At 50.9% G+C, this 13,409-nt stretch overlaps 1 protein-coding gene across 1 annotated transcript in view; it reads right to left on the bottom strand.

Annotated features, from left to right (window-relative positions):
• Nucleotides 1–483: 483 nt before the first annotated feature.
• PAX2 (paired box 2) overlaps nt 484–13,409 on the bottom strand; it is a gene marked incomplete at its 5' end in the record, with an annotated part of 159,516 nt that continues 146,590 nt past the window's right edge. Inside the window, 3 exons of the mRNA XM_060240963.1 lie at nt 484–686; nt 6,967–7,053; nt 9,998–10,099. Of these exons, the coding sequence (XP_060096946.1) occupies nt 610–686; nt 6,967–7,053; nt 9,998–10,099 (266 nt within the window). The remainder of the gene's footprint in view (nt 687–6,966; nt 7,054–9,997; nt 10,100–13,409) is intronic.

The raw sequence follows: 13,409 nt of genomic DNA, 5'->3' as shown, positions 1-13,409 counted from the left end.
CACCATGGCCAGACGAACGAAGGAGTTCCCTCTCTGGCTTCCGGAAAGAGCTGTTCATTGTTTTGAGGTGTTTTTCCACAAAGCGCCATCTCTTGAGGGAAGCACGAATTGTGAGTGGCCTTCTCCTCCTCCGCCTTCCCTGCCTGGACCACTCCCAGGACAAGACCCTGCCGGTTGCATCTGCTGCTCCGATTCCTCTCCTGGTCAGAGGAGGTGGGAGGCCTCTTGATGAAAAGACCAGAGGCTAAAGAGCCCAGGAGGGCCGTCAGTCAGTCAGTCTGTGATTGGCGCCAGTGACAGCAGCAAGAGGAGGAAGAACAGGTGCCCCGGCTGGCCACGGGGCCTGCTGTGGCCGTCGTCCTTCCAAGAGGCTGGCTGTTGGTTGCAGAGGACAGACATCCCTCAGTCTGGGGCCAGCAAATGGACAACATCCCTGTTTGTTTTGGAGCCAGGAAGAGGAGGAGGAGGCAGAGGGCAGGTGGAGGGAGCAGGTGAGGGAGATGGAGAGGTGCTCTTTGTCCTTCTCAGTGGTGGAGGAATGTCCATCAGACAGGTACAATATGGAGGCCTAGGCTGTCCCCCTGCAGTTTCATGTGGTTTCCGTGGTAACTAGTGGCGGTCATAGGCAGCGGCAGCAGTGGGAGGTGCGGAGCCCCGGGATGTGGCACTATAATAATAAGGGGAACCTGAAAGTTAACACAGGAGAAGAATGGACTGATTGAAAGGACATACAGCAAAATAAAATAAGAGAGAGAGAGAGAGAGGAGAGAGAAGAGGGGAGAAGGAAGGAGAGAGAAATTAAAAGAAAATTAAAGGGATATTAAAAGAACTAAAGGCAGACATCTGGCGCTGGGGATTCAGGAGTGCAGGGGTCCCCAACCTAGTTGAGCCTGTTTGCACTTTGGGAATTTTGAAACTGTGGAGTGTGCAGTCGCCCAATACTGGCAGCATCCAAGCCAAGGGCCTGTGTTTCTTCTGGAGCCCCTTTTGCTCCACAGAGATGGAGGATTAGCTCTTTGCTGGGTGAAAAGGAGGACGGGGGCACCTAGGGTTGCCAAGTCCAATTCAAGAAATACCTGGGGACTTTGGGGGTGCAGCCAGGAGACACTGGGGCGGAGCCAAGAACAAGGGTGTGACAAACATAATTGAACTCCAAGGGAGTTCTGGCCATCACATTTAAAGGAACAGCACACCTTTTAAAATGTCTTCCTTCCACAGGAAATAATGGATAGGGGTACCTTCTTTTGGGGCTCATAGAATTGGACCCCCTTATCCAATCATTTTGAAACTTGGGGGGTACTTTGGGGAGAGGCACTAGATACTATACTGAAAATTCGGTGCCTCTTCCTCAAAAAACAGCTCCCCAGAGCCCCCGAAACCTCCAGATCAATTCCCCATTATACTTATGAGAATCGATCTCCACATAGGAAATAATGAAGTGCTCAGCAGACGTTTCCCCCCCCACCCCGCCGTTATTGGTGACTCTGAAGCGAGGGAGTAGCCTCTCGACTCACTAGTTGCTGCCAACTTCTTCCAAGTAACACAGACACACCATCCCAAGAGGAAGCCTTTCAATTGGAGACTGAAGCCTCCGGAGGTGGAAAGTCACATGGTCCTCTGGGGGAAGGGTTTCCCCCCGCCGGCCAGCTGACTGGGGGTGGGAAGGAGCCTGGGAAAGTGGAAGAACTCCCGCTGGGACCTGGGGATTGGGAAGCCTAGGGGCACCAGAAGACACCCCCTGGCACCACGCTGGCAATCACTGCCTTAATGGCTCACATACAGAACAGAAATGGCAGCATTGTCTCTGCCTTTGTATGGGAAATAAACTAGACATGGCAGAATTAGTGGCCCTGGTTCCCTGAGAGACATCCAGAGGGCAACTGTTGGCAGCTGGATTCCTCTCAGAACCTACTCAGGAAGATCATGGGACTGACTGCCATGACATTTGCCCCAAGAGTCCTCCCACAGGGAGGCAACCCCCCCCCCCACTGGCGCTGGGCCTGGCCCCCTCCTCCATCAAAGGCCGCAGCATTTGTGCCTCTGCTCCTTCTTGCCCTTCGACAGTGCTGAAAGGCCTCAGCATACCTGAGGGGTCATTCCCCGCTTCCTCAGGAGTGGAGGAGAGATTCATGTCTCACTCTCATGCACAGGGAGACCTGCTTCTCTTTCATACCTTAATGAACAACCTGGGAGGTTGAAGACTCAAAAATAGGTCTTGTGGGGGCAGGGGTGGGGAAAGAACGGAGCTCATGAGTGTCAAGGCAAGAGGGAAAAGAGAGCTGGAAAGCAGGCAGTGGGAACTGCTGATCAGGCAGACGGAGGGCCTGAGGGCGCTGGTTGCATGGGGCTGGGCAGCACTTACCCAGAGGGCCTCTGCTGCTGCTGTTCAGGGGTTAGACATTTATGTTGTGAGATGCCACTTCTTTATTTATGATGATGATGATGATATTGGATTTATATCCCGCCCTCCACTCCGAAGAGTCTCAGAGCAGCTCACAATCTCCTTTATCTTCCTCCCCCACAACAAACACCCTGTGAGGTGGGTGGGGCTGAGAGGGCTCTCACAGCAGCTGCCCTTTCAAGGACAACCTCTGCCAGAGCTATGGCTGACCCCAGGCCATTCCAGCAGGTGCAAGTGGAGGAGTGGGGAATCAAACCCGGTTCTCCCAGATAAGAGTCCACACATTTAACCACACACTTAACCACTATGTTGTGAGATGCCGTTGGCCTGATCCAACATGGCTTCTCTTATGTTCTTATGTTCTCCCAGTTAGAAAGCAGAAGTGCAGGGACTCTGCAGTCACATGTTGTAAGGACTGGGTGGGGGTGGAAGGTGGAATGGCAGAACTCAACCTTGTCAGATCTCAGGAGCTAAGCAGGGTCAGTATTTGGAAGAGAGACCACCAAGGAAGGCTCTGCACAGAAAGGCAAGGGCAAACCACCTCTGCTTCTCACTTGACTTGGAAGCTCCTTGCTGCGGTTGCCATAAGTTACAACTTGATGGCAACTAATGTATATATGTAAGTTCTGGGTGTGCTCCATACAAGGTAATAGCAGCATATATAGGGCAAACAATGCAATGCTGAAGGGTGCAAGCCAAATAGCAATCGTTGCTGCACCAACCTGTTCCAAGGGACTTCAGGGGGTTCCGTGGGCCTGGTGAGTCAAACCCTTGGAAGGAAACATGGTTCTGCCTCATAATCTTCATAGGCAAAATAACTGAATGTACTTGATAATCCTTATTCACTTGGCCACCTAATGAGCATTTCCATCTGGAAACAGGTGGAACTGAAGCCATTGAAACACCTGGATGAGCAGGGCCTGGCTCTGGGGTCAGTCTGGACTGTGAAAGGGCCTGAGGTCTCCTTTCCAGCCTGGGGACAATCCGAGTCAGAGGCAATGGGTGGAAGGGGAGCTGCAGGATTTTGAGGCTTGTGGGGATGGGAGGGACCAGAAAGAGAGGGAGAAAGGGCATCCGATAACAGCAGGAAGAAAGAAGAAACAATACAGCTTGCTGGAGAAATATCCCTGTGGGAAGCGGGGGAGAGAAATCTCCTTCCTTCTCAGCTTGTTTACACCATCAGTTTTTGTGGGGAAGCAACTGCTTAATGCCTTTCACTTCCTAATGTGTTTACATGACCAAGGGACTCATCATAAGCAGAAAAGATCCCTGGAGGAGGGAAGGCCTCTTGTCTCCAATCTGTCTCATCTCAGGATAAGCGGCTGCATAAATCACTCAGAGACCTTCAGCTCAGGCAGGCAGATCTGGAAGGGGGTTGCCACTCCCTGCAAGGTGACAGGGAGGGAGGGTCTCGCAGTGGCAAAATGGGTATTATCCACGCCACCTCTCCAGAGCACAAAGGTGATTCCATCATTCCTTGGCTTGTGCATGAACTCTCCAAGGATCACAAGCTTGGAAGGATGGCCTGGGTCAGCTCAGCTTCTGGCTGTATCCTTTCTCCCTCCTCCCCCTCCCCCCATCATCCCGCCTCCATCAGCCAAACAGATCAGCCCTTCCGTGGAACCGGCTAGGAATCCCCAGGACCCCTCTCCTTCCCCTCTTCCCTACTCTGGCTTTTGGCATAAGTCCCCTTCTGCCTGACAAAGTTAAACCCTTCTCAGCCTCTCAGCTTCAACAGTGCAACTCTGCTTAGGTTTGCTCTGTAAGCATTTCTTCACCAGTTCTGCTCTTGCAGGACCTCTTCAGTCTTTACTCAGCATAAGCCAAACTCCGGACATCTTTTGCTTTCCGCTTCCTACAGCCCAGGACTGAATTCTCTCCAAAGGGGCGCCATCCACATTTCCTGAGCTACCCTGCTTGTAATAGGGTCTTGCAGTCGCATCTAACCTATTGCTACATCTGGAATGTCAAGTTTCTGACAACAGAGACTTCCTGCAGCTGTGCTCCCTTTTGAGTCAGCCCAGCCTGATTCCAAATCAGATTCTGGACACAAAACTGCCCCTGACTCTCCCTTAGACGATCAACTGCCCCACCAGCAACCGGCCTTTCCTTTCCTCACAGGCACAGTCCTTTGCACCTTGGGAATGGAGTATGCAGGAGGGGGGTTATTTTCAAGAAAGAAGAAGAACAGCAACTGAAGCGAGACGTTTGTTATTATATGATGGAGGAAGCACCCCCCACCCAAGCATACACTAGGAATGGGCACAGAACACAAAAATGGTGGCTCATTTTGTTTTCTAGTTTGTCCAATTCGGTGGTTCAGTTTTTTTTTTCCAGTTTCCTGAACGATTCATGGTTTATTGGTTTGAGAAGGCACATAACAGCCCCCTGGTGGGCTGGAGACACCACAACTGTGTCAGACTCTTCAGCAGACTCCTCTGCCTGACTTCCAAGCTTGGTACAAATTGGATTCTGGGGGGCTGTAGCTCAGGTGCCCCCAGTAAACTGCTCTTCTAGGAGTATGTCAAGCTGGGGAAAGAAAGGGAAGTCCGTTTCACCCCCAGGAAGCTTGGAGGGGAGTGAAAGGGACTAGATGCAGCAGCTCTGCTGTCTCCAGCCCCTGCCTTCTGGTCAAGTCCCAGTAAGACTGACTAGGCTCTGCAGGGGGCTGGGACAAGTGGAGCTGTGATGTCTAGTCAGTTTCACTGGAAACGCACCAGATGTGCAGGGGGCTGGGGAATCATGCCAGGCTGTCTGGAAAATGGACCAAACATGAACCAAACGACAGGTCAAGCAAAAAGGCTGGTTCATTTTCATGTTCGGTTGTGGCAGGATCAGACGAATCACGAATCAGCCATTTTTAGTATGAATCACAATTCGAGGTTCGGTTCATGTCCACCCAGAGCACACACCCAAGCTCCCTCTTGTCCAACCAGTTATGCAGGGTTTCAAAGCCCTACAAAAATCTGCAAAATCTGTTTACCCACAGGCCCCAGTGCCTGTTCATGCTACTTGCTGAACTTACTAAAATGATATTGTCCCTTTTTAGCCACAGTTAAAGGTTGGTCTTACATAAAGTGATGAGGAAGGGCTTTTGATAAGCCTGTTTGTCTTCAGGACTCTGATGTTAACATTGCTGGAAAAAAACAGCATTAAAATCTCGAGACTGGATTACTGTAATGCCCTCTACATGGGGCTGCCTCTGTGCCGAATCCGGAGGCTGCAGCTGGTGCAGAACGCAGCGGCTAGGCTGTTATTGGGGCTCCCCAAATGGGAGCACATACAGCCAGGGCTGCGTGGACTGCACTGGCTGCCAGTTATACACCGGATTCGTTACAAAGTGCTGGTTATTACCTTTAAAGCCCTATATGGCCGAGGACCTGCCTACCTGAGGGACCGTCTTTCCCCATACGAACCCCAGAGAGCACTGAGGTCAGCAGGGAAAGACCTGTTGACTATCCCAGGGCCAAAGGATGTAAGACTGCAGAGTACCCGCACTCGGGCCTTCTCTGTTGTGGCCCCACACCTGTGGAACCAGCTCCCAGAGGAAGTACGGGCCCTGCAGGACTTTGATCGTTTCCGCAGGGCCTGCAAGACCTTCCTCTTTAGTGAAGCCTTCACCGACTAAACACTGAGAGACTGCTTAAATGATTTTGTTATCGGTCAGAATAGCACCAAGATGTTAATTGTATTGTTTTACTACTTTTAGAATTTTAATTAACTTTTATCTACTGTTAAGGTATTGTATCATTTATTATATTGATTAATGTTGTTAGCCGCCCTGAGCCTGCCTCGGCGGGGAGGGCGGGATATAAATAAAAGGTATTATTATTATTATTATTATTATTATTATTATTATTATTATTATTATTATTCTAAGGCTCTGCAGAGATGCCGTTAGCAATGATGGCTGGTTTTCCATAGAATTGGCCACTGCCTGTCCTCTGCCAAAGGGATGCCTGGGAGTGGCTCTTCTCTCCCTTCAGCCTCCGGACAGATGTCTCCTTTGTTGAGAGTACCCAGTGGTCAATGGTGCCTTCCCCAAAACTAAGGCAATGCAGGAATCTGGCAGCTGGAAACTGGGATGGCTGCATTGGGCATCATGGCGCTCACCTTCCAGGTCTTCCTCAGACTGCAGACACCTCCACTGAGGCAGGCTCTGATCCGGGAGCAGCCCAGTCCCAGCTGAGTGACCCATCAGGTTGCTCTAGAGACGCTCTAGATCAGATGCAGCTGGGAAGGGCTTCCGGGGAAAATGTGGCAGCACAAAGAAAGCCATGGTTTTCAGGTCACCTCCCAAAGAAATAAGCCACTGGGATGATTGCTGCAGACCCAGAGAAGGCAACTTCAGAGTTGCTCCCTGCATGACACTTCCCCCCACCCACCGCAGAGGGGTATGCCAACATAGGCGGGGAAGGAGTGATGGGGCCCTGGAGGACATTTCCTCCCACTCTCTAGCAAGTGAGAAACAAATAAGGAAACTCAGAGACACACAGCAGGGGGAGAGGGAGGGAAGGACGGAGGGAGGGAGGGGGCTAGTGCCCCAGGGCACAGCAGATACTCACTTAGTAGCGCAGGGTTGCTGAACCGCCAGGCCTCGTTGTAAGTCGTGTACTGAGGGTGGCTGTATGGATTTCCTGAGAATTCACTCCCTGGAAAGAGCAAGGGGTTCATTCTTAAAATGTATATGAGGAACTGAGGGAAGGGAGAGTAGTGACATTCTGCAGGTGGCAATAAAGGAAGGGGGGGGCATTGGCAGAAATGTGACCTCACCCTTGCCTCTTGATTTCTCATATTCACTTACACCAGGGATGCCTGGGGCCAATGGGCACCCTGCTTCATACTCTCTGGACTCTGCTGCTCCCACGGGTTTCAAAACTGTGCCTCTCCGGGTAATAGAAGAAGAAGAAGACCCCGCCCTTTACTCAGAGTAACTTCCAATATCTTTTCCCCACAACAAACCCTCTATCAGGTAGGTGGGGCTGAGAGAGCTCTTTTGAGAAACTTCTCTTGAGAGAACAGCTGTTTCAAGAACTGTGACTGACCCAAGGTAACTCAGCAGGTGCATGTGAAGGAGGAGTGGGGAATCAAATCCGGTTCTCCCAGCTTAGAGTCAATGCACTTAACCACTACACCAAACTGGCTCATGCAATCTGGGCCTTACAAACGTCAGGGGGTGGTGATGGTGGTGTCACGAGCCTCGTGATGTGGGGGATATCATATCCACTCATTCCATATTGGCCATGGAGAGTCAGAAGATTAAAAAGTATGGTCAACTTCAGGAGGGCCGGAGAAGAAAGAGACACAGGCAGGCATCTGCTCTGAAGGACCTCTTTCAACAATACACTAGCAAGGCTGCATCTTGCTTCAGCAGATCGGGGAGGGGGGACAGGGCCAGAGAAGCAGAGAGCTCCCCTCCCCCTCCTCTGCTCACCACTAGGCCCTCCAGCCTTCCTTTCTCCCCCCCACCTTCTCTGCTCACCTGCCCTTCCCCTTCCTGGGCTCCCACCCACTTGCAGGCCTTTCCCTGGAGGCATCAGGCAGCGGAGGGTGAGCAAGGAAGTGGGGCCCTGCTGGAAACCTGCCCCTCTGCAAGGAGGAGCTCCACTTCCCGGATGCTGGATTTCATCACGGCCAGAGGCTTGCTGCCTATATTCATGAGGGGCAGAAGCCTTGTTAAAAAACGCAAAAGACAAACCTGACAGACACTCATTCTGGGCACAGTTAGGTACTGCGTGCCAGTGGTGTGCTGACCCCAAACAGCACCACTTCAGACTGCCCCCCCTCCCGCACCAGGTGGGCTGTGGCTGTTGCTGCCATCACCATGAGGCAGACAGGATCTGCCGCTACTGTTGGGTTGCCTCCTCTGGGTTGGGGAATGGGTGGCAATGGGAGGGGGAGGGTGAAGTCTGTGGAAGGGAGGGCTTGGGGAGAGGCTGGACCTCAGAGGGGTCACTCTCCAAAGCTGCTGTTTGCTCCAGGGGAACAGATCTCTGTCATCTGGGGAGCAGTGGTGATTTTGGGGGAACTCCAGGCAGTACCTGAAGGTTGGCACCCCTCCACCACTGTAAGCCAGAGGCCCAGAGGCCTTGTGGATGGAGTGGGGGGGGCAGAGGTAGGTGGGACCTGCCAGGAGCCCCACCTTCTCTCCCCCTTCTTTACTGGCCTTCCCCTCCAGCCCTGACTTCCCCCCATTCTGAGATGTGATGCTGCCTGGCTCCACCATTTCAGGGCTCTCTAGGAGGAAAGGGCACAGGGTGTGTCGGGTGGGGGCGGGGGCTGGATTTAGGACCATGGACAGAAGCATCCTTTAGGCTGTTTAGGTTGCCTCCTTCACAGAAAAGCCAGCGACATGTCTGTCTTCAAGCGGTCAGCCTACCTGTGACTGTCCACTCCACTCCAACCTGACCTTCCCCCTCTGCCTCACTTTTTGTCACCCTGAACTATTTACAATGATCCTGAGCTGCAGGTTAACTAGAGGAGAAAGATCCTCTCTCCCCCCCCCCACTTCCCTCCCCTGAGCAGCCAAGGGAAGCGAGGGAGGGAGATGCGGGGGGGGGGGGGGAGGGGAGGCCGTGAGATGGTGTTTATTGACGAGGAGTGAAAGGAAGCGTGCCGCTGGATAATGAGCTTTGGAGCTCAACTGTGACCAAGAGGAACTGAGCTATCTCCTTCCCCCATCACTAATGAAACACATGTAATTTCCTCATCAGTACTGGATTCTCTTTAACTGCTCCCCTTGCAGCTGGCTCCCATGCTTCTCATCTGGCCTGAGACTTTCCAGCTCAAGTCTAAGATGCACCAGGAGGAGGGCGTGGCCAGGTGAGGAGCAATAGTCTTGGCTAGGCCGGCTGGCCCAGGAAGAGCCCCAGATAGGATTGGTCTGCTTAAAGGCCCCTCGCCCACTGACTCCACCTCCTTTGATGGCAGCTGATCTACAGGCCCACCAGACTGGGCAGCCACTCAGCTCACCAGGGATGTCCCCATTCCTCAGGACTGGTCCAGTGGCTCCGCTGCCCCCAAGACCAGAGACTTGACTGTTTCTAGGAGGGCCAAGGAGAGACAGGATGAGAGACAGGAACTGGTGAGGTGGGGTGTGGACACCCAGGGACTTCTGAAGGGCTTTCCCCAGGTCTCTCGGCCACATCATGGGCACTGTGAGAACCTCGTCATTGAAGACAAGCATCCCTGTCGGATGTGTTTCTCTCTTGCTCTCCCATGATTTAAATCCTAGTGAGCTCTAGTTAATCCAAGAGTTTTTGTTTTGCACAACTCCAAGTGAGAGGTGGACGTATTTCTAAGCTGTTTGGGACATTCCAACTCCACGCACAGGCATGTCCGGCATGCCATTTGTTAAGGATGCCCCTGTGGCAGTTGTGCTTCCCGGAAGTGACTCCTCTGAAGGACGAATGCCATGTAGGAGGTGGTCCTTGCAGAGGGAGCTGGGCACGTCCACTGGCTGAGGCCTGCAAGAAGCGGACCGGGGGGCCTCCTGCTGCCTGGGTGGCAAAGAGCAGTGCGCCCATCAGCCTGAGGAGTGCCTGGGGGCCTGCCCAGGGGAGCCACTGCAAGTGCATCGAGTGAGGAGGGACTTACCAGGCACCATTCCGGCCAGAGTGGAGGTTGGGTAGCTGCCCTGTCCAGTCGGCGGGACGTGGGGTGGGTAGCCAGGCAGGGTCGTGCTGGCCATGTCGCGACCTGGCAAGGGAAAAAGGAGGGAGAGCTCATTGCAGGGCCGGCACTGAGAGGAGAGGGGCCAGCTCATGGGGAGGCACCTGCCAAGTCACCCGGCTCTCTGACTAACCTACCTTCACAGGCCCTCACCTGGAAGGCCCAGGCTAGCCTGGTCCCATCAGCTCTGGGAAGCTCAGCAAGCACACAAATGGAAAAGCTGGATTATAAGCATGTTTACTCTAAAACTAACCAAATGCAGTGCAATGGAATAGACTTCCAAGCAGTGTTCCCTCTAAGCTGAGCTAGCTCACAGATCTTTAGCCTCCAGCTCACACATTGTTGTCTTAGCTCAGGAAGAAGGACCCTAGAGAACAATAATTGATGCAGCAGCTCACCGCTTTCATGCCAGGAGCTCACAAAGTAGAATTTTTGCTCACGACACTCTGCAGCTTAGAGGGAGCATTGCTTCCAAGTCAGTGCTCATCAGGTGGTGGACCTCACCTCACCACCCCCTCTCTAGGTCAGGATTAATGTCTAAAAGAATGGTCTGTTTCTCATTAGCCAGGCTTTCAATCAAAGGGGTCTGCCTATTTTTAAAGATATTTTTATATGCTGCCTTTTCTAGCCTGATGACTTTTATGAATTTCATTTCAAGCTGCTAAATGATATTTTTATGGCTTGTTTTAATATTGATGATTTTGTGGTAGTCATTTTTATGAGTTTATTGTTTATTTATTTACACCGGGACTTCTTTCAAGCGGATCATTGGTGAAGCAGCGCGCACATTTTCTAAACAAGTACACAGATTTGACTTCGACAATTCACCTGAGCACAAAGACTGAGATTCCTTGACACAGAATTTTCTCCTGTAGTTTGGGGAAGTCATGTAGCTGTGCAACATCTGCTACTGTCAAAATAAACCTTTGCAGTATATACACATTGACTGCACATGCAATGTTTCACTGCTATACATTTTTTACATGTTATGAAGAGTTATGCTATGTTTAATTTTAAGCTTAGAAAAAGTTACTTCGAAAAAAACAGCAAAACATTACATAATGTGGCTTCCTGTCACTAAATTTTGATGTTCAGGCCCCAGAATTCCTGGCTCCAGCATATGTGGATGGGCCAGGATAATTTGTTCTCAGGTGCAGTCGGAATATCTGACCCCCTTACCTTGAACCCCCTTGGCTGCAAAGGCTTGAAGGGGAAAGTGCCTCTCCCATTTTTGTTCTCAAGCAATCATCAGCAACAAATGGGAAACTTGCCCATGAGAGCTGTTTAAGAGATGATGGCCATTTCCCAGAGGAAAACCAGATCTAGGTAACTGACAAGATCTGTTTAAAAAATGAAGGGAGATTCTCTTTATTTGTTCTCCACCCCCCCCTCTCCTGTCCTTCTCTTATCCACAGGTACGCCATCTCCAGTCCACTGGGCACCTGTCCTGCACTGAGAATCATGCCCCTTCCTGGAGCAGGATGAAGTCCATTCTTCTTGCTGGTAGCAGACAAGGGTTCTGTGTTTGTACAGGACAGCAGCAAAGTCATTGGCCTGGTTGCAGAGCCTGTGACAACTAGGGCAGGGCTGTTTTGGGCCACCTCCGTTCCTCTTTCCCTGGAAAGGCCTGTGGTTGCCATAAATCAGCTGTGCCTTGACAGTCCCTCCCATCACCAAGATGAGCCTCCGAAACAGCTGCACGTCTTCCCCTCACAGCAAAGCTTTCTCCAATGTGTCAGTTCCACCTCATCTGAATGCACAAAGTCCCTCACTTAGAATCACAGAATCATAGAGTTGGAAGGGCCCCTAGGGTCATCTAGTCCAACCCCCTGAACAATGCAGGAAACTCATAAACACCTCCCCCTAAATTCACAGGATCTTCATTGCTGTCAGATGGCCATCTAGCCTCTGCATAAAAACCTACAAGGAAGGAGAGCCCACCACTTCCCCAGGAGGAAGCCTGTTCCACTGAGGAATCGCTCTAACGGTCAGGAAGTTCTTCATAATGTTGAGCTGGAAACTCTTTTGATTTAATTTCAACCCACTGGTTCTGGTCCTACTTTCTGGGGCCACAGAAAACAATTTCACACCATCCTCTATATGACAGCCCTTCAAGTACTTGAAGATGGTGATCAGATCACCTCTCAGCCGCCTCCTCTCCAGGCTAAACATCCCCAACTCCTTCAACCTTTCCTCATAGGACTTGGTCTCCAGACCCCTCACCATCTTTGTCAACCTCCTCTGGACCCAGCTTGTCTATATCCTTCTTAAATTGTGGTGCCCAAAACTGAACACAATACTCCAGATGGGGTCTTACCAGAGCAGAGTAAAGCGATACCATCACATCACGTGATCTGGACACTATACTTCTGTTGATACAGCCCAAAATTGCATTTGCCTTTTTAGCCACCACATCACACTGTTGACTCATGTTCAGCGTATGATCCACTAAGACCCCTAGATCCTTTTCACACATACTACTACTAAGACAAGTTTCCCCCATTCTATAACCATGCATTGGATTTTTCCTAACTAAATGCAGAACTTTACATTTCTCCCTGTTAAAATTCACTTTATTGGTTTTAGCCCAGTTTTCCAGCCTGTTAAGGTTCATCTTGTATCCTGTTTCTGTCTTCTTCTGTGTTTGCAACCCCTACCAATTTAGTATCATCTGCAAATTTAATAAGCATTCCCTCTATTCCTTCATCCAAATCATTGATAAAGATGTTGAACAAAACAGGTCCCAGGACGGATCCTTGAGGCACTCCACTTGCCACTCCTCTCCAAGAGGATGAGGAACCATTCACAAGCACTCTTTGGGTGCGATCTGTCAACCAGTTACAGATCCACCTAATGGTAACAGCATCCAAACCACATTTTACCAACTTGTCAACAAGGATAGTATGTGGAGCCTTATCAAAAGCCTTACTGAAATCAAGATAAACGATGTCTACAGCTTTCCCCCGATCCAGCATGGTAGTCACTTTCTCAAAAAAAGAGATCTGGTTAGTCTGACATGAGTTGTTCTTGAGAAAACCATGCTGGCTCTTAGTAATCACATTCATTCTTTCTAAATGTTCCAGGACCGACTGGTTGATGATTTGTTCTAAAACTTTTCAAGGTATAGACGTCAAGCTGACGGGTTGGTAGTTACCTGGATCCTCTTTATTCCCCTCATTGAAGATGGGGACAACATTTGCCCGCCTCCAATCTTTCGGCACCTCTCCTGTTCTCCCAAGAATGTTCAAAAATAATAGCCAGAGGCTCAGAAATTACATCCGCAAGCTCTTTTAGAACCCTTGGATGCAATTCATCTGGCCCTGAGGACTTAGTTTCA

This window comes from Heteronotia binoei, chromosome 6, assembly GCF_032191835.1.
Source record: "Heteronotia binoei isolate CCM8104 ecotype False Entrance Well chromosome 6, APGP_CSIRO_Hbin_v1, whole genome shotgun sequence".
NCBI lineage: Eukaryota > Metazoa > Chordata > Lepidosauria > Squamata > Gekkonidae > Heteronotia > Heteronotia binoei.
The sequence above is the reverse complement of the archived record's forward strand: the minus strand, read 5'-3'. Positions and strand labels throughout refer to the sequence as shown.